Genomic DNA, 26,202 nt, shown 5'->3' with positions numbered 1-26,202 from the left:
GCCCTTCCCTCACTCACACTCTCTCTCTCTTTCTCTCAAAAATGAATAAATGTTAAAAAAAATTTTTTTTTTAAGTAAATACATTTTCTTTATATGGGGGCATGTTGAAAGGATACAGGAGCCAGCCTGAAAGAGTTCTCCATGATCAAGGCTGGAATTTAAGCAATGAATTAAATGATGATACTATTGGATTATAATCCAAAGAATAAAATATCCATGAGTTTGTGCTAATATAAATATGTAATTAAGTAAATCAGTGGCAGTGAAGGGACGGCTTTTCCTTATAGAAAACTTCTCATTAATAAATGTGTAAGGAATGAAGGCAATCAAATTATCATTAGAATGCTATAGCAATTGCTGTGAGCAAGATCCACTGATGAATCCTAAAGTTAGTGGGTGAGAATTTAAGAAGAAACAGGGTGTTTGCATGGTCAATAAGTATTGCCCCCCAAACTGGTTACTAATTACAAAAGGAAAAATAGTAACTTTACAGTGGATAAACCCACTAGCAGATACCGTCTAACCAGGTGGTCAAGGTTAACCTCACCAGTCATAAGATGTCGCAACATTATACCCCTGATACAATGCACTGAGAAGGGCACCCTCTATGGTATTCCTTCTAAAAATTCAGAACCTCAGTCTAACTGGAGAAAACATCAACCAAACCCCAATAAGGGAACGTTCTCTAAAATACTGACCTGATCCATTCCCTTCCCTTCCAAAATGTCAAGGTCATGAAAGACAAAGACTGAGGAACTATCATGAATCATAGGAGAATAAGGAGATTTGGTGATTAAATACAGTGTGGGATCCTAGATTAGATGTTGGATTAGAAAACATCAGTGGAGTGGACATCAGTGGAAAAACTGGTAAAAGCCAAATAAAGTCTGTGGTTTGGTGTTTGTTTGTTTTTTTTTAATTGTTTTTCTAAAGAAAGGTATAGAACAGTGAGAAGAACATGGTGCTATGTCTATTTTTTTTTAAGTGTGTGTGTGTGTGTGTGTGTGTGTGTGTGTGTGTATACACAACCCTACAAAACCATGCTAAGTTTTAAAATACACACAGAAGTAGAGGTGCAAGATGGCTGGGGCAAGGGCAGGGAGGAGCATCGTAAAAAAGGGAAAAGTCATCCAGGAGAAAGTGGTCACCATCAAAGACAAGCTATAGAATGGGAGAAAATACTTGCAAATAATATATAAGAGACTTGTGAGGATTTTTTATATATATTTTGAATACAACTCAATTAAAAAAAAAACATAATTGGGGCACCTGGGTGGCTCAGTCGGTTAAGTGTCCAACTCTTGATTTTGGCTCAGGTCACCATCTCACGGGTACATAAATTCGAGCCCTGCATCAGGCTCTGCGCTGACAGTGCAGAGCCTGCTTGGGGTTCTCTCTCTCTGCCCCTCCCCAGCTCTCTTTCTCTCTCTCAAAATAAATAAACATTTAAAATGATGATAATAATAATAAATTTAAAAACCCCATATAATCTAATTAAGAATGAACAAGGATCTGAATGGACATTCTTCCAGGGAAGATACACAGATGGCCAATAAGCACATGAAAAGATGCTCAAAATCACTAACTGGGGAACTAAAAATCAAAACCAGAATGAGATACCGTATCACACTTGCTAGGGTGACTAAAACCAGGAAATCAGACAATAACAAGCAGTGAGGACATGGAGCAACGGAGAAACACTTGTACACTGTTGGCCGGACTGTAAAATGGTGCATTCAGCTTGGAAAACAGCTTGGTAGTTCCTCCAAAAGGTAAACCTAAAGTTACCGTAGGATCCAGCAGGCCCACTCCTAGGTATATACCCAAGGGAGATAAAAACATAAATCCACATGAAAACTTGCACATAGATGCTCATAGCAGCATTATTTGGGACAGCCAAAAAGTGGAAACAGCCCAAACGTCCATCAACAGATGAATGGATGAACAACTGATAGCGTATTCATACCATGGAATATTATTTGGTCATGAAAAAGGAGTGTAGTACTGATATGTGCTTCGACGTGGATGAACCTTGAAAACGTGCTAAGTGAAAGAAGCCGTTCACAAAGACGACCTCTACTACGATTCCATTCATATGAAATGTCCAGAATAGGGTGATCTATAGAGACAGAAAATAGATTACTGGTTGCCTAGGGTTGAGGGTGAGGGGATGCTAATTAAAGGGTAATGAAAACATTCTGAAGTTGTCACAGTTGCATATATCTGTGATTACACTACGAACCATTAATTGCACACTTTATTTTTTTTTTAATTTTTTTAATGTTTTATTATTTATTTTTGAGACAGAGAGAGACAGAGCATGAACGGGGGAGGGTCAGAGAGAGAGGGAGACACAGAATCCGAAGCAGGCTCCAGGCTCCGAGCTGTCAGCACAGAGCCCGACGCGGGGCTCGAACTCACAGACCACGAGATCGTGACCTGAGCCGAAGTTGGACGCTCAACCGACTGAGCCACCCAGGCGCCCCTGATTGCACACTTTAAATAGGTGAGTCATATGGGATGTGAACTATGTCTCACAACTTAAAAAGGGGCACCTGGTGGGGCGCCTGGGTGGCTCAGTCGGTTGAGCTTCCGACTTCGGCTCAGGTCACGATCTCGCGGTCTGTGAGTTCGAGCCCCGCGTCAGGCTCTGTGCTGACAGCTCGGAGCCTGGAGCCTGCTTCGGATTCTGTGTCTCCCTCGCTCTCTGCCCCTCCCCCGCTCATGCTCTGTCTCAGAAATAAACATTTAAAAAAAAATTTGTTTAAAAAAATGGCGCCTGGGTGGCTTGGTCAGTTAAGCATCCAACTCCTGATACTGGCTCAGATCATGATCTCACAGTTCACAAGATCAAGCCCTGGGTTAGTCTCTGTGCTGACAGCATGGAGCCTGCTTGGGATTCTCTCTCTCCCTCTGCCCCTCCCCTACTTGCACATTCTCTCTCTGTCTCTCTCAAAATAAACATTTTTTTTAACCTTAAAAAAAAAGTCTATGAGGAAGTGGCCACTAGAGGCACTTGTGCCTGAGAAGGCAACGGGGATGGGAAAATATTGTATGGATTTAGCAGTGTGGCAGTTACTGCTGACATTGGACCAGGCTGAGGAAGGAGTAAGACGTGAGGAGGGGTTTTTTTGTTGTTTTTGTTTTTGTTTTTGTTTTTGTTTTGAGAAGTTTGGTTGTGGAAGGCAGAAGAGGGCAGCGTCTAGAAATGTCGGGCAAGATTATTTTTCAGATGAAAGACAGCCTCAGAAGTTTTAAAGGCGGGTGGGAAGGGTCTCTTCAGGAGGTAAATACTCAAGACCTAAATGGGGATAGGCCGGGGCAGGAAGGCCTGACCTTCCCTGGGAAGATGACAGACCCTCTGTTGTCAACGGGAGGAGATGAGGAGGTGGGAGGGTTCCGAGGGGCCGGGTGGCAAGAGATCTGAGGGGTTTTCCCTCTGCTGATTTTGACCCTCTGGGGAAACCAGGGCAGGTGATAGGGCAGGCGACTGAGGGAGTGGAGTAGGCGTGAAGCCCTATATACTGCAGATCTAACAGGGAACTGGGGTAGGAGTGCCAGGCAGGACTGGCGGCGATCTGGCTGGGACGGCTTTCCTTTGGTGAGGAGAGGATAAGAAATAACGTAAGCAAAAGCCTGGGGACAGGAGTGAGGGTCAAGTCCTGTGCTACCCCATCCTCTAGACTCTGTGTGGAAAGAAAGCATTGGCCCAGAAGGCTCAAGTCAGGGAATCCTGGCGATCTTCTAGAACTCTACCATCGGGTAAAGTAGCTGCATGTGGTAATTCAAACGTAAAATGCAGTTACTCAATTGAACTAGCTACATGTCGGGTGCCCAATAGCTACATACAGCCAGTGGCTACCATATTGGACAGTACAGAGTAAACATTTCATCATCACAGAAAGTTCTGTCGGAAAACACTTCTAGAAAAGTGATTCTTGGGGCACCTGGGTGGCTCAGTCGGTTAAGCGTCCGACTTCGGCTCAGGTCATGATCTCACGGTTCATGAGTTTGAGCCCCGCGTCGGGCTCTGTGCTGACAGCTCAGAGCCTGAAACTTGCTTCGGATTCTGTGTCTCCCTCTCTCTCTCTTCCTCCCCCGCTCGTGCTCTGTCTCTCAAAAATAAACATTAAAAAAAAAATTAAAAACAAAAAAGAAAAGTGACTCTCAGGCTGTTTTGACCTGAGGACCCCTCCAACCTCTAAAAATGTGAGGACCCCCAAAGATCATGACCTGAGCCAGTATCAGGAGTTGGATGCTTAACTGACCAAGCCACCCAGGTGCCCTTTTTTTAAACAAATCTTTTTTTTTAATGTTTATTTCTGAGACAGAACATGAGTGGGGAAGGGGCAGAGAGCGAGGGAGACACAGAATCCAAAGCAGGCTCCAGGCTCCGAGCTGTCAGCACAGAGCCCGACGCGGGGCTCGAACTCACAGACCGCGAGATCGTGACCTGAGCCGAAGTCGGAAGCTCAACCGACTGAGCCACCAGGCGCCCACCAGGTGCCCCTTTTTAAGTTGTGAGACATAGTTCACATCCCATATGACTCACCTATTTAAAGTGTGCAATCAGGGGCGCCTGGGTGGCTCAGTTGGTTGAGGTTTATATGGGGTATACCTATTGACATTTACTGTCATGTAAATTAGTACTGAGAGTTTTCAACATCTAATTAAGTTAAAATAATAATAATAAACCCATTACATGTTGACATATTTTAAGTAACTGTATATTTTCCAAAGCAAAAAAATAGTGAAAAGAATGGCATTGTTCTTCATTCTGGCATATCTGTCACGTCTGACAATAAAAAGCAGCTGGATTCTCATATCTGCTTCTGTATTCAGTCTGTTGTGATATCACATAACACATAGTCTCTGGAAAATGCCACTGTATACTCAGAGAATGAGAGTTAGTGTAGTATCTACATTAATGTACATTAATATAGTGTCTACATGAGAGTAATGTAGTATAGTGTCTTAGTAGTATTATGAAAATAGTTTTGATTCCGTGGATTCCTTGGAAGAACATCAGGGCCCCTGGACCGCATTTTGAGAACATGGTTCTAGAACAGCTTCCACTTGGCGTAAAGGAACTTGTGAGAGACTAAAGTGATTTCCCTAAAGTCACACAGCAAGTAAATTGCAGTGCTGGGACTAGACTCTAAATCTTCTGCCTTTTGGCTAAGATGGGTCCGGCTGGGCTTTCGGGAGTGGGGACTAGGCTTCTGGGCCACAGAGCCCCTGGCCATGTGGCCCTATAAATAAACACTTTGTGTCTGTGTCTGAGCCCCTTTCCTCTGCCTACCCCCAGCAGCTGCTTTTTGTTGTTGTTGGGTTATGCTGTGGGCAGGGAGCATGAAGGAACTAGGAGAAGAGAGGTAAGGGGTGTTGAAGTCTAAGACTTTGGGGCTCAACTGCCCTTCCTCCAGCCTGCCTGGAGGGCAGGAGACCGAGGTTAGAAAGAACCCACGGGCGCCTGGGTGGCTCAGTTGGTTAAGCCTCTGACTTCAGCTCAGGTCATGATCTTTAGGTTCATGAGTTCGAGCCCTGTGTCAGAATCTGCGCTGGCAGTGCGGAGCCTGCTTGGGATTCTTGCTGTCTCCTCTCTCTGCCCCTCCTCTGCTCGTGCTTTCTCTCTCTCTCAAAATAAATAAATGAACTTACGAAAGAAAGAAAGGAAGGAAGAAAGAACCCACACCATGGGATGGAAGCTCTTGCATCCAAAGTCCTCTTGTGAAGAGGAAGTTGGAAGGAGATGCTGGGGGCCCCTTCCCCATGGACACAAGCCTCTCAGTAGGGCTATTGTGTCTTGGGGCCAGTTGTCGGGAGGAGGGAAGGAAATTCTTGTCTGTCCTCTTTCCATGAGGGGGGAGGAGACCAGTTGGAATTCTTAGGGCTGAAAGATGCTTTGGGCAGGGATTAAGGTGGCTGCTTTCAGGCCAGGAATGCCCTGGGGCCTCAGTCCCTCTATCCCTCCCCGACCCAGGGCTGATACTGTCTGGAAAGGAGTGTTTGCTGTGGGTGCAGAAGTTGCTGTTTACAAGTGGACTCTTGGGTGTGACGGGGATTCCAGAAAGCAGCTGGGGGATGGGGGGGAGCGGGGGGGGGGGGGGGAAACGGTTGTTGTTACGGATGATTCTGTTATTAAAGTGAGCTTCTCCATCTCTGCCTTCCCACAGCTGCCCCCTCTCCCCCACCCCCTGGTCCCTGGCTTCTCTCCCTAAAGGACTCTGGGGGGAACAGCTGGTGAGTGAGGGGCTCACTGGGGCCCAAAGCCCTTGGCTGAGGGCCAGGGTGAGGGAGCATGGAAGTCAGGCTTGCTGCCACCTCTCTAGTCTCTTCCTCCCAGGCCTGGCCTTGGAGGGCAGGGAGGGGTCTGTGCCCCGGCTGGGGAGAGGGTGGGCACTGCAATCCTTACTCCTTTGATCTGTCTGATTGAAAGGCCCGGACAGTCCGCTCTCTTCTGGGCCCTGTGACTAGGCCAAAGAGATCGTGTCACCCAGATTTGCTCGGTGATTGGGCTGAACCAGCTGTGTCCCCAGGTTACCCAGACCCCCTTGAGCAGCTGCTCCCCCTCCCTGTCCCTGGCTGCTGCTTACTGCCCCAGCTCTGGTCTTCCTCCCTTCCCCTTCCTCCCTCCCCTCAGCGGCACTGAGGTCACCTCCCTCTGAATCAGGCCTTTGTGGGGGGCGGGGCCACCCGTTGGCAGTTCTGGCGGGAGAAGCCTCCAGTTCGAGTTGGAGCTCCCACCTCCTGCAGCTCCATCTCTACCCAGCATGGCCGGCATCATGTGTTCCAGACCCAACATCCAACATCCAGGCGTGTCGTGGGACCACCGGAGGAATGTTTGAAACCAGGGCCACCCTGAAGCACCCAGATTGGGGGTTTTCCAGGCCGGGGGGTAGAGCTGAGCACAGAAGCTGTGAGTAGGAGTTGTGGGGCCTGAGGGAGGATGGGGAGGGGGTGGGGGTGCAGCCCCTGGGAGAGGGGCCCCCACTGACACCCAGCAGGGGGAGCTACTGGGGAGCCAGTCTGGGTTGGTTTTCTTCCCATGAGATTGAGGCTGAAAACCCAGACTCTGAAGGGCCAGATTCCTAATTAGGCTCAGATTGGGAGCTGGAGGTGGTACTCTCTCGATTCCCTAGTGGAGAGTGAGGCTGCAGGAAGTTTTCTTTTCACCATAGGAATCTTGAATTTAAACTGGGGTCCTGCTCACAGCACGCTCTGCTCCTGGCGCCAAGTTTAAGTGTCGACCTCTTCCCTGTGACTCCATAGCGATCCGAGCTGACAGCTTCCTGCCCTCTGCTTGTGGCCCTGCAGATGAAGAGAAGGCCTCTGGGCCTGAGTTGGCCAGACCACCTCGACTGAGGGCAGAAAACTTCTCCCCAAAGCGAGGTTGAGTCACGGTCTGCCTTCATTTCCGGAGCCTCTCCTAAGCCCAGCTGGGGATCCAGAGACAGACGCGCGTGACAGAGCTGTTGCTTTTGGGTGGCTCATCACTTGGAGGGTCTCCTCGAGGTCGCGGTGGGACTCAGGCCTCCCTGCTCTGGGATCCACAGAGGCTCAGCTTGAGAGAGTGGCAGCGGTCAGCTCTGTGGTGTGTTTGGGTCCCCACCCTCCTCAACACACATAAAACCACATACATAATCCACTGCCAGTCCCCACGATCTGGGCCTCATGGATGTGTTTTTACTTTTGTTGTTTTAGGAAGAGAGATTCTCCTAAACCGTCTTCCACCCTGAGTTTGGTTTTTGCTGTTGTGTTGGGAGCACAAAGACTCCGGCTCTTCTCAGCTTTAGCTCTCTCCCTTTCTGGCCCCTGGACACTGGCCTGTTCACCCCACTCCTTTCCTTCGCCCTCCCAACTTTGTCTCTCCCATCCCCCAGCACTCCTTCTGCAACCCCAACCCCACTATTCCCGGGGAGCGTCTGCAGGGAAGAAATGGTGAGGGGATTGAGGGAAGGCGAGGAAACCGTGGGGACAGTGGGAGCCTCTGACTCAAAGGATCGGAGCCGTGCTGGGGGAAGGGTGGAACTCGAATGGCGGAGGTAACCTGAGGCCTTTTTTGGTTTTAGCCCCTATTTATGTGTGTGGGAAGGGGAGGATATTTCCTGAATTTTTTTCATTTTTTTCCAAGCCTGTCCATTTCTAAAAATATCAAACACGATAATGTCATGAGGCGAATGAAGTTCTACTTGATACATTTTTTATGATGTTAAAATAACAAAGGACTTTAGATTGTTGTGGAATGTTTAAAAATAAGTGTTACAAGTTTTTCCTTTTCCTGCAGTTTCCAGAAGCCCCCTTTCCCAGTGTCACATAAACACGGGCACACACTGTCTCTTACTTGCAAAGAAATGGTTCTCTCCTTTTGCAGTTGCCCCTTTCTCCCTCTAGGGTGGGGAGGGGTTGGGGAGGAAGAGGGCCCTGAGTGCAGCCAGGCTGGGGCCGCACTCTCAGATCTCTGGATGCCCCTACTGCCCCGACCCCACAGGGAGGAGCCTGGGACTCAGAGTCCCTTACAGGTGAACAGACAGTAGCAGCAGGCTGTGAGGCAGGACTTTGCATCCTGTCTCTGTCAGGATGTGATCATGAAAATCCTCCATTTACCGAGTTCATGCAAGATACTCTTTATACATGATCTCATTTCATCCTCCAGCAACCACGTGGGCTAAGTATTCTTACGCCCATTTTATAGGTGAGGAAACAGAGTTTGTAGAGTCAGGATTCTAACCCGGATCCGTCCATGTGCAAAGCTCCAGGAGCCCTGGGACTGTATGGAGCTTACAGAATACAAGGAGCTTACGGTACAACTTGTGGGTGTACAGAGAGGCCTCATGGGAAGGAGGAAAAGGAGGCCTGTCCAGTGTGTGTTGTGAACCGGCGTTTATGTCTTGGGCAGCATCCTTTGCCTCCAGTAACTGCTTCCTCAACCCAGGCCGGTACCCCCGCTCCCCATAAAGTTGTTAGGAGAATCAGATGTAGGAGTGCATGAGAAAGTGCCAACACACTGCTCAGCACGCAGGGTACACGCGGTGTATGTGAGCGTAACTCCTGCCCTTTGGTTTCCTTAGCTCGAATACAGGTGTTGACAATAACATTCAATTCCTTTTGTGGCTGTGGGGATTAAAGAAGACGATGTGTGTTGTGGAAGGGCCCCAAAGCGTCATGTGTTGCTGTTCCCTCCTATTTCTCATCTGAGTGATTTCTGGCTGAAAGCCGGGGACCTTCGCGCTGACTCTTTTCTGTGTCTGGAATGCTCTTCCCATTCCAGGGTTTCCTCTGGACTCCACTGAGGTCTCTGCTTCGGTGTCACCTGTCAGTGCCTTGTTGGGACCCGATGTGCGTTCATTGGTTTATCTGTATACTATGTGCCTCTCCCAGTGGAATGGAAGCTTCATAGAGGCAGAGCTCTCTCTGGCTTGTTCACCCCTATGGCCCAGTGCCTGGTACACGGCAGGAGCCGAATAAATGCTTGTGGCTTGCATGGCTAACATCGTCTCCCTCCTTCTCAACAGCCGAGGTGACCATTCTGGCTTCTAGAGTGTGTGCCAGCCTGGGTGAGGAGGCAGAGACAGGTGAGGGGCTTTGAGCCTGTGCATGCTGCTGGGGGGACTGGAGGAGGACGATGGGGGGCGGGAGAGGCATCCCCAGTGCCCTACAGCAGAGGATGGGGTCGGGGGTACCAATCAGATGTGGGGTTGGAGAGCTGTTAAAGGACTCCTTCCTCTCTTCCTTAGGCTGAAAGTGCTTAACTCAGCTCTGCAGGGGGGTCAAAGAGGCCAGTAGTCACTGGTGGACTGGGGCCCCCAGACTTTTAGGAAGGGTTTCCCATCTACGGGAAATTTCTACAATATGGGTGCAAAAGAAAGAAACGAGTACTTTCCTCTAGTAGAGAAATTGAAACTCAAAGGGCAGATGAAGACTCATCAGCTAAAGCCAGTAACCATGGCAGTAGCTGGGAGTGGGGGAGGCACATAACACGACACGGGACAGAACCCTGGCTGTGTTGTGTTCAGGCAGTGACAAACTCATCTGTGTAGTCATCATTCTGTCTCTTACATGCCAGCTTCCACACCAACAAGTGGGGACCTGGGCAGTAAAGTGAATGTAGAGCCCCTGCCCTCATGGGGTTGACAGTCTCGGGGAGGCGGTTACAGAACTGTGTAGGAAGGGTGCCTGGCACGGCCTTGGAGTGGGGGCCCTGAAGTATGAGTAGAAAGGAGCTGGCCAAGTGGAAAGCAGGGAGGGGTCAGGAGACCCTGCAGAGGGAAGGGCATGCGCAGTGGGGCCTCTCGGGGAGCAGGGAGCTTGTGAGGCTTGCAGGCCACCTCCCACCACCGTGCCCAGGAAGATACAGTTCAAGGCCCATCTCAGCCGAGAATCCCGGTCTCTTGGCAGTTGGCCAACATCTGTGTGACCTGTGGTAGGCTGAGCTGAGCGCAGTTGCAGGGGTTGTAAAACAGTGGTCCCCGTTCTTAAAATGGGAAGAGTGTGTCTGTGCATCCGTCTGTCCCGTGACCAGAAGAGCCTGAGTCAGACCCTGAGTTGTTACAGTATCCGTGGCACATCAGTCACACTAAACTCCGAGAATACTGACAAGTTTTGTCTTTGTCCTCCTCCTCCACTCACCTCCTCCCTGTGCCCTGGAGGAGCCGCCAGGGCTTCCTTCACTTGTTCCCAGGGCCCGATGTCGGACGCCATGGAGCAGCCAGCCACGAGTCCTGGAAAGCCGAGGCCGGGAGAGGGTGGTGATGGCGGCACGGAGACGGGCACCTGCCAGGAGCTCCTGCACCGGCTGCGGGAGCTGGAGGTGGGGCACCGGGCGGCATGGGGGCGGCGGTGCTGGCCAGGACCCTGGGGAGCTTGGGTGGGCTTTGTGGATGTGGATGTGGAGCCTCGCCAGGCTGGAGCAGAGCTCCTCTGAGAAGCCCTTTCTTTGCTCTGAACTCTCCAACCTGGGGCCAGCTTGGAACAGGAGGCATGCACCGGGGTGGGCCTATCCCAACCCCCACACGTCTCTCCTCTTTACCCCTTTCTTCCCCGCTTTTATGCCCATGCTGATCTAGGAAAGGCATGGTCACAGAGCCCACAGGAAGAAGGATTTAGATGACCTGGGGCTCAGGAGTTGAACGACAAGGACACGGATCCCTAAACTAGGCTTTTTGCCAATTCTTTTTTTCTTTTTTTTTTTTTAATGTTTATTTATTTTTGAGAGAGAGAGCGTGAGCAGAGGAGGGGCAGAGAGAGAGGGGAACAGAAGATGGGAAATGGGCTTCTCGGTGACAGCAGCGAGCCTGATGCAGGACTCCAGCTCACAAACTGAAGTCAGACGCTCAACTGACTGAGCCACCCCAGGCACCCCTCTTTGCCATATTCTTAAGAACCTGCCCTCCTCTCTCCAGCCTCCTCTGCCCTCTCCCCAGGGAAATAAGGATTACTTTTTTTTTTTTAAGTTCATTTATTTTCAGAGAGAGAAAGAGCATGCAAGCAGGAGAGAGGCAGAGAGAGAGGGAGAGGGAGAATTCGAAGCAGGCTCCATGCTATAAGTGCAAAACCCGACGTGGGGCTCAAACTCCGTGAACCATGAGATCATGACCTGAGCCAAAATGAAGAGTCAGACGCTCAACCAACTGAGCCACCCAGGCGCCCCAAGTATTACTTTTGACACCTCCCAGCTTAAGTCCTCCTGGCCACTGTATCTCCCTGGCCCCTCCAACCTCACTGACTGAGGTTGGGGTTTACAGAAACCCAGCCATCTTAGCTCTGCCTTCCTGAATGCCTATGGTCTGTCTCTGTAGGCCTCCCCATGGTAGAATCCAATCAGAGCCAAGAACTGGGGCAGGGGTGTAGCTAGTAGTCTCCATGTCTCTCTTTCCTCCAAAAGGAATTTTCCCTGGCAGACAAATGATCCCATAGCCCTTTTTTGCCCTCTTCCTCCCGTAGGCAGAGAACTCGGCGCTTGCCCAGGCCAATGAAAACCAGCGGGAGACCTATGAGCGCTGTCTAGATGAGGTCTGTCGTGTCTCCATTGGGACTGATGCTGGGGGATATCGGGAGGTGGGGGGAGCATGGGTTGTCAGTGCTCCAGGCAGAGGTTCATGGGCTGATGGCTCTCTATTGGGCTTTCTGTCCCCAGGTTGCCAACCACGTGGTACAGGCGCTGCTAAACCAAAAGGTAAGCAGCCATGGGAGACATTCTTACCCCTAAGCCCAGACGCCCTGGGAAGAGACCCTGGGTCCAGCAGGGGAAGTCCTTCCTGGGCACCCCTGAGCCTACTCAGATAGGGGCTAGAGGAGGGAGCTTGGTGGAAATGGCCTATTGACCCTCCAACAAAGCCCCCTCTCCCCACCTCAGACAGGTCCATACTGTTCTACCTGGAGGCAGAGGAGGGCTAGGTAAGGCCAGGTCTCTGAGCTATGGTAACTTTGATTTGGGCTTTGACTCTTTCCCTTATCCTGGCCCGAGCTGTTTTCTCCAGATTGTGATGGCCCTGACAGCAGTGTTAATATTGTGAGCACAAGGTGTCACCTAAATGTTTACTCAAGTACTGTGGGAACTTCTTGACTTATGAGCCACTCTGACCCCCAGGTCTTCCTCTGCCTTATATGGGCCTTTCTTTGATGTGGTTTCTAAGAGGCAGGGGGTTGGCTCCAGGGATGGGAAGGATGCCAAAGGGAATAGGATTTACCTCCCACCAAGGGTGATAAACTTTAGGGAGTTTACCATCCCCAGACAATGTGACAGCTATACACATAGGCAGGCAGGCTCAGATCTCCATAGAAGGGGGCCGTGGGGGCAGGGCATGCCCAGCAGGAGTGCTGCCACTCTGATGAAGGAGACTGAGCTCATACCACTCGCCCTCTCCCCGCCACCCTCCCCTGGCCTCCTTGGGCGGTGGCAGGACCTGCGGGAGGAGTGCATCAAGCTGAAGAAGAGGGTGTTTGACCTGGAACGGCAGAACCAGATGCTCAGCGCCCTGTTCCAGCAGAAACTCCAGCTGACGACAGGCTCCCTTCCCCAGGTGGGCACAAGCAATTCTCCTTCCCTCCTCCTACCTCAGCTCCTGCCTCTCCCAGCCCTACCATCATCACCTTCTTTTCTCCCAGCACCTGAAGAAGCAGGCCACAGCCATTCCCCTCCATTCTGGGGGCTGTAGCCATCTGGGAAAGGCCCATCTGGCCTGATAGATCTGAGCCTTAGATGGGGACATGGGGAGACTCCCTGAGTCCCTTCATGCTTGGCTTTCCCCAGCCTCCCGGGTGCTCCTCGCCCAATTGGATGGCATCCCTTCTTATTGACAGACAAGGTTCTTGCTTGTTCCTGCCCTATGTGGGGAGATGGGTGGAGGCTGAAAATGCAATGATTTCAAGCTCCCCGGGGGCCCCTTTGGCCACTGCTTTGCTGCTTCTTGGCCAGGGGCAGGGGTGGGGCTGGGTGTAAGGCACCCCGTGCTTAGTGTCACAGAGAGGTCAGGAAAGGCACTTCAAACGGGTCATTCTGTGCGCATGCCTGGTTGTGAGTGCTCGCCCGCTGACACACAGGCATGTCCTCAACTGCTAGTCCCTGATTCTAGCCCTGGCACCTGGCTTACCCGGGAAAAGCAGAAGGCTACTAGGGGTGAATCCTGAACTCAGTTAAGATGTCCCTCGGGGTCGGTCTGTCAGTAGCCCCAAGGCCGGGGTGAGATGTGGGACTGGGAGGATCAGGAGCAGCTCCAGGGACCCGAGGTGAGCATCAGGTGTGAGGGGCGCCAGCACACCTCTAGCCCACCCCCAACCTTGACAAGGAGAGAAGCACCTTCTGTGTGTATCCGTCTGATGCACACCGGGCAGCCCTTGCCCCCCACACCCTGAGCACGATGCCCCACGGCTCCCTGAGAAGCCTGGTCCCTGGCAGAGGCTTTTCATCACCATGGTCTTTTAGGAGCCTCTGTCCCTGCTCCAGAGTCCACCCTGGGATCCCAGAACCCAAACCACACTGGCCAAGCTCACCCTGTCCACAGCTTTCTCGGTGACCAGTGATAACAGAGGTGTAGGTCATCCTTAAGTCACTGATTCCTTAAATGAAATCTGGGACCTCTTGGGGTTTGGGGCAATAGATCTATCTCCCCCAGCGGTAACATGACATAATGGAAAGAGCATGAACCTTGGCCTCAGAAACACTTGGATTGGGTCCCTGACTTAGCTAATTCTTAGTTATGTGACCCTGGGCAAATTACTTAACTTTCTGAACCCCAGTTTTTGTCTTATAAATGAGGTTCGAGATGCCCACACTGCACGTCGTCGTAAGGATGAAATAAGATAATATATAGCGTTTGGCCCATAGTGGTAGTCAATAATCAGCAGCTCTTTTTCATTATCAGTGTCACTCTCAAGTTGTGCTTTGCTAGCATGAAAGCTCCACTGAGCAGATGTTAATTAAGCTCTTGCTGTGAGCAGCTCCTTTGCCGACACATGTATGGAACTGGACAGGGGTGTGGCCTGTGCAGAGCACATAAACCCTGAAGGCTGGGACTGCTTACAGACAGCCTTAGTACAGAGCAGAGTGTGACAGTACTGTCCAGGAGCCCAGAGGGGAAAGAGGCCAGCAGAGAAGGGACTTCAAGGAGGTAACATGGCACCCGGGCCTTGCTGGACAGGAGATTTAAAAAAAAGTACAGTTGGGGTTGAGAGAAGGGATACCCTGTGGAAGGAAGCACAGGGAAGCCTAGGCAGCAGCAGCTGTTCAGCTGGGCCGGAACAAAGGCTCTACGAAGGAGCAGTGAGTGAGAACCAGAGGTGGCATCGGGGAAGGTCCTGCAGGCCCTGGCAGAGGAGTCCAGACTCGTCTTCTTAGGCAGTGAGCAGGAATCGGAGGCTTTGAGCACAAAGATGCTTTGGATGAAAAGAAGAAAATACTGTAGGCTGCCTCATGTGTCAGAGATTTGTAAAGGCACCAAACCGGGTCAGGGAGACAAATGCTTAGCAGCATCCAGGCCACAGCAGTAAGGATCTGGGCCGGAGCCCGCCGGCCAGAGGGGAAGCAGAGATGCCACAGAAGCGGGAGTTTTAAGCTGCCTCATGTCTAGTGGAGATGCCTAGGGGATGGAAATGACATTTTCAGGGACTGAGAGAGAAGTAACCTGTGTTTAAGTAGTACCTTTGTCCTCCTCAGAGACCAGTTGGTGGGGACAGAGATGATAACTCCTGCCATCTCTTTTCTAGGACCCAGTGACAAATGCTTTTCCATTAGTCTCAGCCATCCTTGTGATGCTAGGGTCACAGGCAGTCAGAACAGGAAAGGGGCTTCGAGGCTGGCCCTCTCTGTAATCAAGGAGGAGGTCCTGCAGAAAAGCAGAGTGGTCCTGGGGCCGCCATGGGCACAGAGGTTAGGCCTGCCATTGCCATTGCCACTGCCTGTGGTTTCTCGACAGCCCCAGAGTAGTTCCGTCTCCCTGCCACCAGGCCTCACACTTCTTCATTCTATCTGTGCATCGTCTCCCAAGGCTCCTCTGACCAGGTGATAGGGACAGTGGTGAAAGCCACACTGTAGGTCAAGAGACATCCCTGAAGGAGCAAACTTGGAAGAATGTTCTCCTACCCTGGATGGGAAGTCCTAACTTCGTGAGGGGGTAAGGACCTGGGACAGACAAGGCCCTATGCTAACTCTGCCTCTCCCTGCAGATCCCACTTACCCCACTCCAGCCTCCATCAGAGCCACCAGCCTCTCCCTCCTTGAGCTCTGTCGAGGGACCGACCACCTCGCTGCCTCTGGGGCACTGTACTGGACAGAGAGAGGTAGGAGATCCAGGCACAGTGGTCGAGGGCTTCGCTGGCTGCAGACTCTTCAGTGGGTACTCCATTGCTGTTTCCTAAGGAGTTCCAGGGGAAGGGCTGCTTCCTGGGGCACAGATAGGAGCCCTCAGCAGTCAGCCTTATACTAAGAACAAAATCCCACTGCCAGTCGCTAGCCTTGCAAGCAAAGTTAGTTAGGTGTTAGTAAGACTTGTAGTTAACATTTCCTGAGCTTTTACCCTATGCCAGGCACTGTGCTGAACACCTGGATGTCATTTATCTTTTTTTTTTTTTAATAACTTTTGGCATACGTTTATAATTTTTTTAATGTTTATTCATTTTTGAGATAGAAACAGAACGTGAGTGGGGGAGGGGCAGAGAGTGAGGGAGACACAGAATCTGAAGCAGGTTCCGGGCTCTGAACCGTCAGCACAGAGCCTGATGCAGGGCTCGAACTTGTGAACCACAAGGTCATAACCTGAGCTGAAGTCAGATGCTTAACCAGCTGAGTCACCTAGGTGCCCCTTGGCATACATTTATAATTGTATACATACTTATTTATTCAAGTCTAGAACTATTATGGACTTATTATTTTGCATCCCTGGTCTCATTTATTTTATAAGGTTAATCATAGGGACCATCCCCTTTTATAGGTGATGCAGTGAAGCTTAGAGGTTAAGAAACTTGCTGAAGTTCATATGACTAGTGAAGCAGCAGACCTGGGACCTGAACTGACACAGTCTGGCTCCAGAGCCTTATCTAGTTAACCATGACACCAGGTGGACTGGGTCCAAGAAGGAGCCGGGCAGAAACAGGGAAGGGCTTGCAGTAGAGTTATCCCAGTTGCCTTCTCCACAGGGATCAGGTCAGCTGTCTGACCTGAGAAGGCCTGGGCTTGCCTGCAGTTACTGACTGAGGACTCGGCCCCAACACATCCCCTTCTATAGTTTCTGTGTTCTATCTGGAGCCTGCAAAACAGGCCTCCCTCCCCTGGGGCAAACCTAGATAATCAGGGTTGTAGGGGTGTCAACCCTGCTGACCCCAACAGCGGTGGGAAGTGGTGGAGGAGGGGGGTGCTGGGATCACCAGGAAGGGAGGTGGGGTACCCACCCAACCCCAAGGACACCAGGAAGAAGAGTTGGGGTAACCGGGGCTCAGTGACTCTGGAGGAAGCCGAGCTGTCCCATCCGAGAAGCTAGTAATTCCTTTTGCGACTCAGACAAAACCAGGCCGGCTCTGTCCCTGACATAGTCAGTTACTCCCAGCTCAGGTCCTGGGCCTGCACATGGCCTCCTCATCATGCCGTTTCTCCCCGAAGGTGTGTTGGGAGCAGCAGCTGCGGCCAGGAGGCCCAGGACCCCCAGCCGCCCCGCCCCCAGCGCTGGATGCCCTGTCCCCTTTCCTTCGAAAGAAAGCCCAGATCCTGGAGGTGCTGAGAGCCCTGGAAGAGACGGACCCCTTGCTTCTTTGCTCACCTGCCACTCCTTGGCGGCCTCCAAGCGAGGGTCCTGGCTCCCCAGAGCCCATCAACGGCGAGCTGTGTGGCCCACCCCAGCCTGAACCCTCATCCTGGGCCCCCTACTTGCTACTAGGCCCTGGTAGCCTGGGAGGCCTGCTACACTGGGAGCGCCTCTTGGGGGGTCCAGGGGAGGAAGAGGGTGCTGGGCGGCCCTGGGGCCCTAGTAGAGTCTCCTCCCAGGCCCAAGGCACTGGCTCTGGGCCTCCCTGTGCCCCAGGCAGCAGTTCCTCTTCCTCCTCTGATGAGGCAGGTGACCCCAACGAGGCACCCAGCCCTGACACCCTGCTTGGGGCCCTGGCCCGCAAACAGCTGAACTTGGGCCAGCTCCTTGAGGACACAGAGTCTTACCTACAGGCCTTCTTGGCCGGGGCTGCAGGCCCACTCAGTGGGGACCAACCAGGTCCTGGGCAGCCATCTTCCCCAGACCAGGGGCCCCCACAGCTGTCCAAGTCCAAAGGCCTCCCCAAGTCAGCTTGGGGTGGGGGTACCCCAGAGGCCCACAGGCCGGGCTTTGGTGCTACCTCAGAGGGCCAGGGGCCCCTCCCCTTCCTCAGCATGTTCATGGGTGCAGGTGATGCCCCCCTGGGCTCTCGGCCTGGCCACCCCTACTCCTCATCTCAGGTGAAAAGCAAGCTCCAAATTGGCCCCCCTTCTCCTGGGGAAGCCCAGGGACCCCTTCTGCCCTCTCCAGCCAGAGGTCTCAAGTTTCTGAAGTTGCCTCCAGCCTCGGAGAAGGTGCCCAGCCCAGGAGGCCCCCAGCTCAGCCCCCAGCTTCCCCGGAACTCCCGAATTCCCTGTCGAAACAGCGGCTCAGACGGCAGCCCCTCCCCATTGCTGGCCCGCAGGGGTCTGGGTGGAGGAGAGCTGTCCCCGGAGGGGGCACAGGCCCTGCCTACCAGTCCTTCACCCTGCTCCGTGGCCCTGGACTCTGCACAGTTGAGACCTCCCCAGCCGGCCTTGTCTACCACGCTGTCCCCGGGACCTGTGGTATCTCCCTGCTATGAGAACATCCTGGACCTTTCCCGGAGCACCTTTAGGGGGCCTTCCCCAGAGCCACCTCCTTCCCCACTGCAGGTACCCACCTACCCACAATTAACTCTAGAGGTGCCACGGGCCCCTGAGGTCCTCAGAAGTCCTGGAGCTCCTCCTAGCCCTTGCCTCCCAGAATCCTGCTCCTATGGGAGTGCCCAGGAGAAGAGTTTGGACAAAGCAGGCTCAGAGTCTCCCCATCCTGGCCGCAGGACCCCAGGCAGCTCATCCAAGAAGCCCAGCCAGGGGGCAGGGCGGCGACCTGGGGATCCTGGCTACACACCTCTGCGGGACAGACTGGCAGCCCTAGGGAAACTGAAGACTGGCCCTGAGGGGCCAGAGAAAAACGGGGTGCCAGCCAGGCCTGGCACTGAGAAGTCCCGGGGAGCAGGGAGGTCAGGGGAGAGCGCTGGAGACATGGCACCCCCCGCCCCCAGGCCTCCCGAGGGGCCAGACGCCAAGGGGGCCTTGCGGGGGGCAGTGGCCTTAGGCACAAACAGCCTGAAGCAGCAAGAACCTGGGCTCCTGGGGGACCCCGGGGCCCGAGTCTACTCCTCCCACTCCATGGGGGCCCGGGTGGACCTGGAGCCTGTCTCACCAAGGAGCTGCCTCACCAAAGTGGAGTTGGCCAAGAGCCGGCTGGCAGGGGCCCTGTGCCCCCAGGTACCCCGTGCCCCTGCCAAAGTGCCAACCTCAGCCCCCAGCCTTGGCAAGCCCAATAAGAGCCCCCATGGCAGTCCTACAAAGCTGCCTTCCAAGTCACCCACCAAGGTGGTACCCCGACCTCTGGCCCCACCAACTACCAAGGAGCCCCCCAAGCCTGACAAGAGCAAGGGCCCACCTTGGGCAGAGTGTGGCAGCACTACCGCCCAGCCTACGTCCCCCGCACCCAGCCCTGCTGACCCAAGCCAAGGCCCTGAGGGGCGGGCCCCACACTCCGCCATCGAGGAGAAGGTAATGAAGGGCATCGAGGAGAATGTGCTGCGGCTCCAGGGCCAGGAGCGGGCGCCAGGCGCTGAGGCCAAGCACCGCAACACCAGCAGCATCGCCAGCTGGTTTGGCCTTAAGAAGAGCAAGCTGCCAGCGCTGAACCGCCGCACAGAGACCGCCAAGAGCAAGGAGGGGGCCAGTGGGGGCTCCCCACTCCGGAAGGAAGTCAAGATGGAAGCCCGGAAGCTGGAGGCGGAGAGTCTCAACATCTCCAAGTTGATGGCTAAGGCGGAAGACCTACGCCGGGCACTGGAGGAGGAGAAGGCCTACCTGAGCAGCAGGGCCCGGCCCCGGGCCGGAGGGCCAGCGCCAGGACCAAGTACGGGGCTGGGGCAGGTGCAGGGCCAGCTGGCTGGCATGTACCAGGGCGCAGACACCTTCATGCAGCAGCTGCTCAACAGGTGAGGGCCTGGGACCAGTCAGCAGGTGCTCAGTGACTGGGGGCGCTTTTCCATGGGCACACCTGGGGTTGCAACTGCTTTTCCTGAGAGCAAAAAGGGTAGGAGGTCAAGTAAAATGCCGCCGAAGTGTCTGGGAGTTCATGGTCTGGCCCAGAGGAAAGATGGGGTCTTGAATCAGAAGCCTGGGGTCTGTGCCCCCACTCCCCTTCTCTCTGGCTGTCTGATGTGGGACACACTGGGCCCATTTAAGAGGGGTTCACAGTCCACATTTCCCTAGATTTGTCTCCAATGCTGCCTGCGTGTGGTACTTAAAGGGGCTGCTAGTTCCTAACTGTGGGCTGATAAAGGTCTTACTCTGGGATTTTCTATCCTATAGAACAAGGAGGGTCCCCTTCCCGTCTTGCCCATTGACACCTGCCACAGGCTCAGCAGCAGGAGCTGTGGTTCAGAGAAGGGGACACCCCATCTTGGGATTGCTCCGTCTGGGCCAGATGAGGCAGAACGTCCATAGGGGTTGGGTGCAGGTGGGGTGCAGTTTGGACAGCAAGTGTGCTCAAGTTCAGCTGGGGCTGGCAAGATGTGTCCTGTGTGGACCAGGAAGTGACCAGTCTGCCATCTATTAGCAAACAGTGTCCAGAGGTCTCTAGGCTCGGCCTTGTGTAACTTTGGGGAAGTCGTCTCGTGTCCCCAGCCCCTGCTGTTTCTCTGAGGTTTTCCCCAGGGTCTCCGCCTGTGCCCAGCATCAGGAGGAGTTGATGGAGGCAACCACCAGGGATATGTCCCCAATCCCAGGGGCAGGGGTCAGTGGGTATTCCACTAGGCCCGGCACCATTGGAGGGAGTGAGGTCAGCATGTCTGGGTAGACCCAAGCTTCCCTTTGTCTCCGTCTGCACTGCTGCCTGTAGGGTGGATGGCAAGGAGCTGCCCCCCAAGAACTGGCGGGAGCCCAAACCAGAGTATGGCGATTTCCAGCCAGTGTCCTCTGACCCCAAGAACCCCTGGCCAGCCTGTGGGCCCCGAAATGGCCTGGTGGGGCCTCTTCAGGGCTGCGGAAAACCTCCTGGAAAGGTAGGTTCTTGGGAGAGGGGCTAGGTATTGGGCCTAGAGGGTTCCCCGTCCCTGGGGCCTGGAAGCTGCTGGATGTACTCATGGTCACTGCATGCTGGTGGACTGCAGACACTAGGACCCACAATTCAGGGGTTCCAACGGCAGAACTTGGGGAGGGCTGTGGGTGAGGGTGGGAGGACTGGGTTCTGAGGTCTCCTGTACCGCACACAGCCGAGCAGCGAGCCGGGAAGGCGGGAAGAGATGCCCTCCGAGGACAGCCTGGCTGAGCCAGTGCCCACCTCACACTTCACAGGTCAGCAGGGTCAGGGGCCAAGGATGGGACCTCTTCCTCGCCCCCTGCCCACTTTACTCCTGTCCTGTCACTGTAGCAGGTGCCAGGCCCGGAGTGCCGTCGTGGTGCCAAGCACCAGATAGGCACCGGGGCTGCGCAGAACTAAACCCCTCCCTGCCCTTGGGGTACCCGGCCTGCCGTCCACACGTGTTTCTCCAAGCACAGGGGAGGTGGGGGGAGGGCTGGCAGGGATGACGGCCTGTCGGGCCAGGAGGGGCCCTGACCAGGTGGGGAGCCTGGGCTGGGGCAGGACGCCAGAAGAAGGCAGAGGGGCTGAGCCCACAGCCTCACGTCCTTGACTTACCCTCCCCTCCCCAGCCTGTGGCTCCTTGACTCGAACCCTGGACAGTGGCATTGGGACCTTTCCACCCCCAGACCATGGCAGCAATGGGACCCCCAGCAAGAATCTTCCCAAGACAAAGCCACCACGGCTGGATCCCCCACCCGGAGTCCCCCCAGCTCGGCCCCCGCCCCTTACCAAAGTCCCCCGCCGCGCCCACACGCTGGAGCGTGAGGTGCCGGGCATAGAGGAACTGCTGGTGAGCGGGCGGCACCCTAGCATGCCAGCCTTCCCCGCTCTGCTCACTGCTGCTCCGGGCCACCGGGGCCATCAGGCCTGTCCTGACGGTGAGTGTCTGGGTAGAAGGGTGGGCCATCCCTGGAGCTTTACGCGCCACCATCCACCTTCCCTTTGTTCCCATGCAGATCCGTGTGAGGACCCAGGCCCTCCCCCTCCTGTCCAGCTGGCTAAGAACTGGACCTTCCCCAATGCGAGGGCAGCCAGCAGCTCCACTGACCCTTTCCTGTGCCCATCCCGACAATTGGAGGGGCTGCCCAGGACCCCCATGGTAAGCATGGCCAAAAGGAAAAGGGGAACAGGCCTGGAGGGCAGGAGGGATGATGTGGGGAGACCAGTCCCTGCAATGAGGTACAGCGCTGTCTTGGAAGCGGATGAAGGGTCAGCCACATTGGATGCCCCTCTGGGCAGCCCACCCACCTGCCCCTTCTCACACCCTTCTTGGAGAAAGGGTTTATTGCCCTCCCCAGAACCTTGGCAGACCACGCTCAGTGGTGCCTCTAGCCCGCTTCCTCTGAAATGTGCCCCACCACGGTGAGCCCCACCTGCAGCACCCCATCAGTGGGCAGAGCCCAGCACCCCTTGGACTGGACCAGGAGGTGGAGGGACTTCCTCCTGAGCTTCCTTTCCTTTCCCAGGCCCTGCCCATGGACCGGAAGCAGAACCTGGAGCCCAGCCGTCCAGCCCCTGCACCCCAGGGCCCGACGTTTGGAGGTAGCCGCACGCCCAGCACATCGGACATGGGCGAGGAAGGGAGAGTGGCCAGTGGGGGCCCCCCAGGTCTGGAGACCTCAGAGTCTCTCAGTGACTCCCTCTACGACTCACTCTCCTCCTGTGGGAGTCAGGGCTGAGGGGCTGCACCGCACTACGGTCCCTCTCTGGAGTTGGAGACCACCGACTGGACCAGCTCTCCTGGCGCCCCATCCCTCGGGGCCAGTGGGGCCCCTCCCTGCAGGGACCAAGGAGGCAGATGGAAAAGAAGATGAAGGGGGTCCCTGACACACCCCACTGCCCACTGCTGCTGTGGAGGGGATGACTGCTCTCAGCTCAGGGAGAGACCCCACCCTTGGTCCCTTCTCTCACCTGGAGTAAGGCTCTTCTCTGAGGGACCGGGGGTTCAAGGCGGCTGTGTCCCAGCCCCCGGCTCCCCCTTCAGGCTGAGCCATCTTGTGGTGCTGGGCTTCCTGCCCGCCAGCTGTGCCGTCTCTGCCCAACCTGGCTGCTCCCTGCCCTGGAGCCCCGCGGGGCCAGCCCAGAGTCCCCGTGCTGGTGGAGTTTGGGGGCGAAGGGTCAAGTTGCCTTCTCTCTCTGTCTGCCCTGGTCCTCCCTGCTGTCTGGATGGTGCTGCCCTCCCCCGCCCCATGTCTCTGGGGTCCGTCCGTCTGTCTTTTTGTTGTTTTTTTATATTAAAGCGCCTGGCCCGGTCCCCATCCCCCATCCCCGCACTGCGGTTAATTTATCTGTCGTTAAGAACTCGGCTGCTCTGCTTCCAGCCTCTGCTTCTGCCCTATTCCTAATAAAATGTGGAGGCCCCTCCCTGCCCTGGACTCTGCTTTTTCTGTGGGAGGACTCGGGGATGGACAGGTGGGTGGAGGCTGCATGGGCAGCAGGATGAGAGACCCCAGGGACGTAGACTTTCCCTCAGGTTCTCCTGTGAGGCAGCCCCCCAACACACACACACAGGCCTCGAGTGGTCCCTGGGGTCAGGGGGATTCCTTGGGTCGGGCAGAAGGCTGGACAGCTTGCGGCAAGGGAGGCTGTGGGCATGCACTCAAACTCCTGTACATACTGGGTGGGATAGGACGTACAAACTGAGCTTCAGGGGCCGAAGTGTCGATGGGGTTAAGTGTCTATAGCCTTCTGTTGCCAGGAAGTGAAGCACAGCTGGTTCTCCAACTGTTGCCACCTCATCTCTCCTCAGATGTTGGGCTTTACCCCCCGCCCCCCCCCCACCCCCCCCCACCCCCGCCAATCTTCTTGCCCCTATTTCTACCTCAGATTTCCACCTCAGGTTCCCCTCACTCTGAAATTCTCCATATGGGAAGGGAAGGCCAGGAATGAGGCTGCGTGGAAGGGCCTAGGCTTCTGGGAGTTATTCTGTACTCTCCCCATGGCATGAAAAGGCCATGGGGCAGCTGTGGCCCCCTAGCCTTTAGATTTCCTGTTGGACGTGGAGCTGGGCGTTACCTGAGGGTGAGGCAGGTGGCAGCCAGACCATCACATTGGCCAGCCACGTTGGGCCCTGGAAGGCCTCCTTTTTGCCTAGCTTGTAAGACGTGGGGTGACTTGTCTAGAGCGCCCACCTGACCTAGCCTACACTTCCCCTCTCCCCACGAAATACAGTCTGAAGACCACCTGGCAGCATGCACCATCAGCACCCCGGGCCTTGTGACTGGGATTCTGAACAGTTCGTCTTGGGGGTGGGGGCCCTGTGGTGAACACATGGTCTGCACCACAGGCTTGCAGAGCCAAGGTCACAGGGGTGTCTGGCAGGGAGTAGAGCTGGGCCCATTCACAAGTTGGTTAAACCACTGGTTCCTTCCTGTGCTCTGGCCAGCCCAAGGAAGCTTAGGGTGGGGAGGATGTCAGGGCCCCCCTTTATACTAGCTCCTTCCACCAGTGTCTCCAGCCCCTGAATGCTCCAGAGAGTGGTAGAACTCCCTCCATTAAAATAAACACCTACCATGCCACCAGCCTCCTGGTCCCTAACCACCTCCCCCCACCAAGCCTCATTTCAGAGATGAAGATGCCAAGGCTCTGAGATGTTCAATGGTTTTTCCAAGGCTGAGAAGTGATGGAGCCTGATGGGAGTGGTTCGCTTCTGAGGATGAAGCTTTCCTTTCTTCTGGCAGGACTTTAATCCCCTCCTAATGGACAGGGCTTGAGAGCACTAGACTGGAAGTTAAGAGTCTTGGCCATGGAGTCTGGTTTTGTGGGAAAGTTCCATCCTTTCTCTGGGTTTTGGTTTTCCTTCCCTATGGAAGATTAGGAGGTTGGGTCAGACCACCTCCGTCCTTAGCTCTCTAGTCTTCCTACGCCTCCCTCAGTCTGGCCTCTCTCCCTCTTGTTTCCCTTGGTTGATGTTGTCGAAGAAATTAACAAGATTTCTAGAAGGGTCAAGTCAGAGATCTTGGGTTTTCTTACTTCCACCTTCTACTTACAAGTCCTATTCCACTGACCCTTCTACTTCTATGGGCTTAAGTATGATATTGCCATGCTGCTAATCTGCCTCTTGCCGGGAGGGCGTATAAAAGTCCTACATCCTTCTAACTTTTTATTTCTGGGGTTTTCAAGCCCCTTTCTCTATTTGAACCTGATGTATGACCTCATTTCCTTGTTAGAACAGAATTGTTTGCCTGCGGGATATTTATCCTATTTCCTTTCCGGGAAAGAGTTTGGCGCGGTGGGTTTGACTCTGGGCTCCACCTCTCGCAAGCTGATACCAAAGGGTCCATCCATGTTTCTGTCACCAGGGTCTGGTCAGCGGGCAGCCAGTCTCTGTTCCGCAGTGTTTGCAAATGCAAGGTGTCACCGTGGCCCCTAGGGCAGCGTGGGCCAAGCAACATCAGCCACACCTGGTTCTTTGGAACCAGCCCAGCCCTACTGACTGTTCCAAGGTGAGCAGCTCTCATTTCTAAGTGCCCCCCCACCCCACCCACCCCGCTCCAGGGTGCTGCTAAGGAGTGGTAGGCCCCTGTGAGCCATCTCATAGCCCACATAACCATGTGTGCCCTCCATAGAGACCAAAATAGTCCATCTCAAGTAATTCTGTGGAAGGGGACATGCAAGTGAGTTAAAGACAGTCCTGGGGAATCAGTTTCTCCTTGTACTTCAAGAAAAGGGTTTGGCTAAAAGACGACTTGATCTTCACTATGGGGGAACACTTCATATCTCGGTTTGCAACATCTGCTTGCAGGATTAAGGTGACCTCACTATTTTCTCCATGAACAATGGGTGAATGTTTGTCTTACCATTGTGTGTGACCCTCTCTGCTGAATTTCCCAAACAGAGGAAGCCAAAACTGCCAGCCCCCCCCCCCTTATCCCCCCAAATGGCACCAGAGCATCAGCAAAAGACTGATAAGGTTTCAGGTTCCACCTCTCTGGGCACCCTGCCTTTTACAGGAAATGTCCTAAAATGTTAACAGGTTTTCTCTGGGTTGCCAAGAGTTTCTGTTGCTAGCTTTTCTACAAATGGTGTGTTTTGTTTTCTTCATCAAAAAAAAAAAAAGTTTTAAAAAAGAAACAGTCACGGTCCGCAGCAAACTCTAGATATACACACCCATTCTGTAATCCTGTGTGAGTTAAATCAAATATAGATTTTTTTTTAAGACAAGTGAATTTGAAGTAAATATAGGTGAGCATTTCTATGACCTTGGGGTGGGGAAGAACTTTTAAAAATCTTTTTTATAGGGGCACCTGGGTTTATCACTCAGAGAGTGATAAAGAATAAACTATAGAGAGTGTTTGGCTTTGGCTCAGGTCATGACCTCACGGTTTATGAGTTCAAGCCC

At 54.0% G+C, this 26,202-nt stretch overlaps 1 protein-coding gene across 7 annotated transcripts in view; it reads left to right on the top strand.

Moving 5' to 3' along the window:
- Positions 1–23,225, top strand: part of NCKAP5L (NCK associated protein 5 like) — a 32,694-nt gene extending 9,469 nt beyond the window's left edge. Inside the window, exons 1-14 of one of the 7 annotated variants that reach the window (XM_060657695.2) lie at positions 6,822–6,919; positions 7,182–7,594; positions 9,516–9,575; positions 10,682–10,810; positions 11,944–12,012; positions 12,137–12,175; positions 12,903–13,022; positions 15,664–15,777; positions 17,093–19,713; positions 20,619–20,781; positions 20,992–21,073; positions 21,431–21,739; positions 21,818–21,960; positions 22,328–23,225. In XM_060657695.2, coding sequence (XP_060513678.1) covers positions 10,688–10,810; positions 11,944–12,012; positions 12,137–12,175; positions 12,903–13,022; positions 15,664–15,777; positions 17,093–19,713; positions 20,619–20,781; positions 20,992–21,073; positions 21,431–21,739; positions 21,818–21,960; positions 22,328–22,540 — 3,996 coding nt within the window. In that variant the 5' untranslated portion in view covers positions 6,822–6,919; positions 7,182–7,594; positions 9,516–9,575; positions 10,682–10,687 and the 3' untranslated portion in view covers positions 22,541–23,225. Of the gene's footprint in view, positions 1–6,796; positions 6,920–7,181; positions 7,595–9,515; positions 9,576–9,596; positions 10,811–11,943; positions 12,013–12,136; positions 12,176–12,902; positions 13,023–15,663; positions 15,778–17,092; positions 19,714–20,618; positions 20,782–20,991; positions 21,074–21,430; positions 21,740–21,817; positions 21,961–22,327 lie in introns of those variants that run through there. The other 6 variants (XM_060657694.2, XM_060657691.1, XM_060657696.2 and 3 more) reach the window with 6 other exon arrangements.
- The last annotated feature ends 2,977 nt before the right edge of the window (positions 23,226–26,202 follow it).

This window comes from Panthera onca, chromosome B4 (assembly GCF_046562875.1).
Source record: "Panthera onca isolate mPanOnc1 chromosome B4, mPanOnc1 haplotype 2, whole genome shotgun sequence".
Lineage (NCBI taxonomy): Eukaryota > Metazoa > Chordata > Mammalia > Carnivora > Felidae > Panthera > Panthera onca.
Note: the sequence above shows the minus strand (reverse complement) of the source record. Positions and strands in the feature narration are given on the sequence as shown.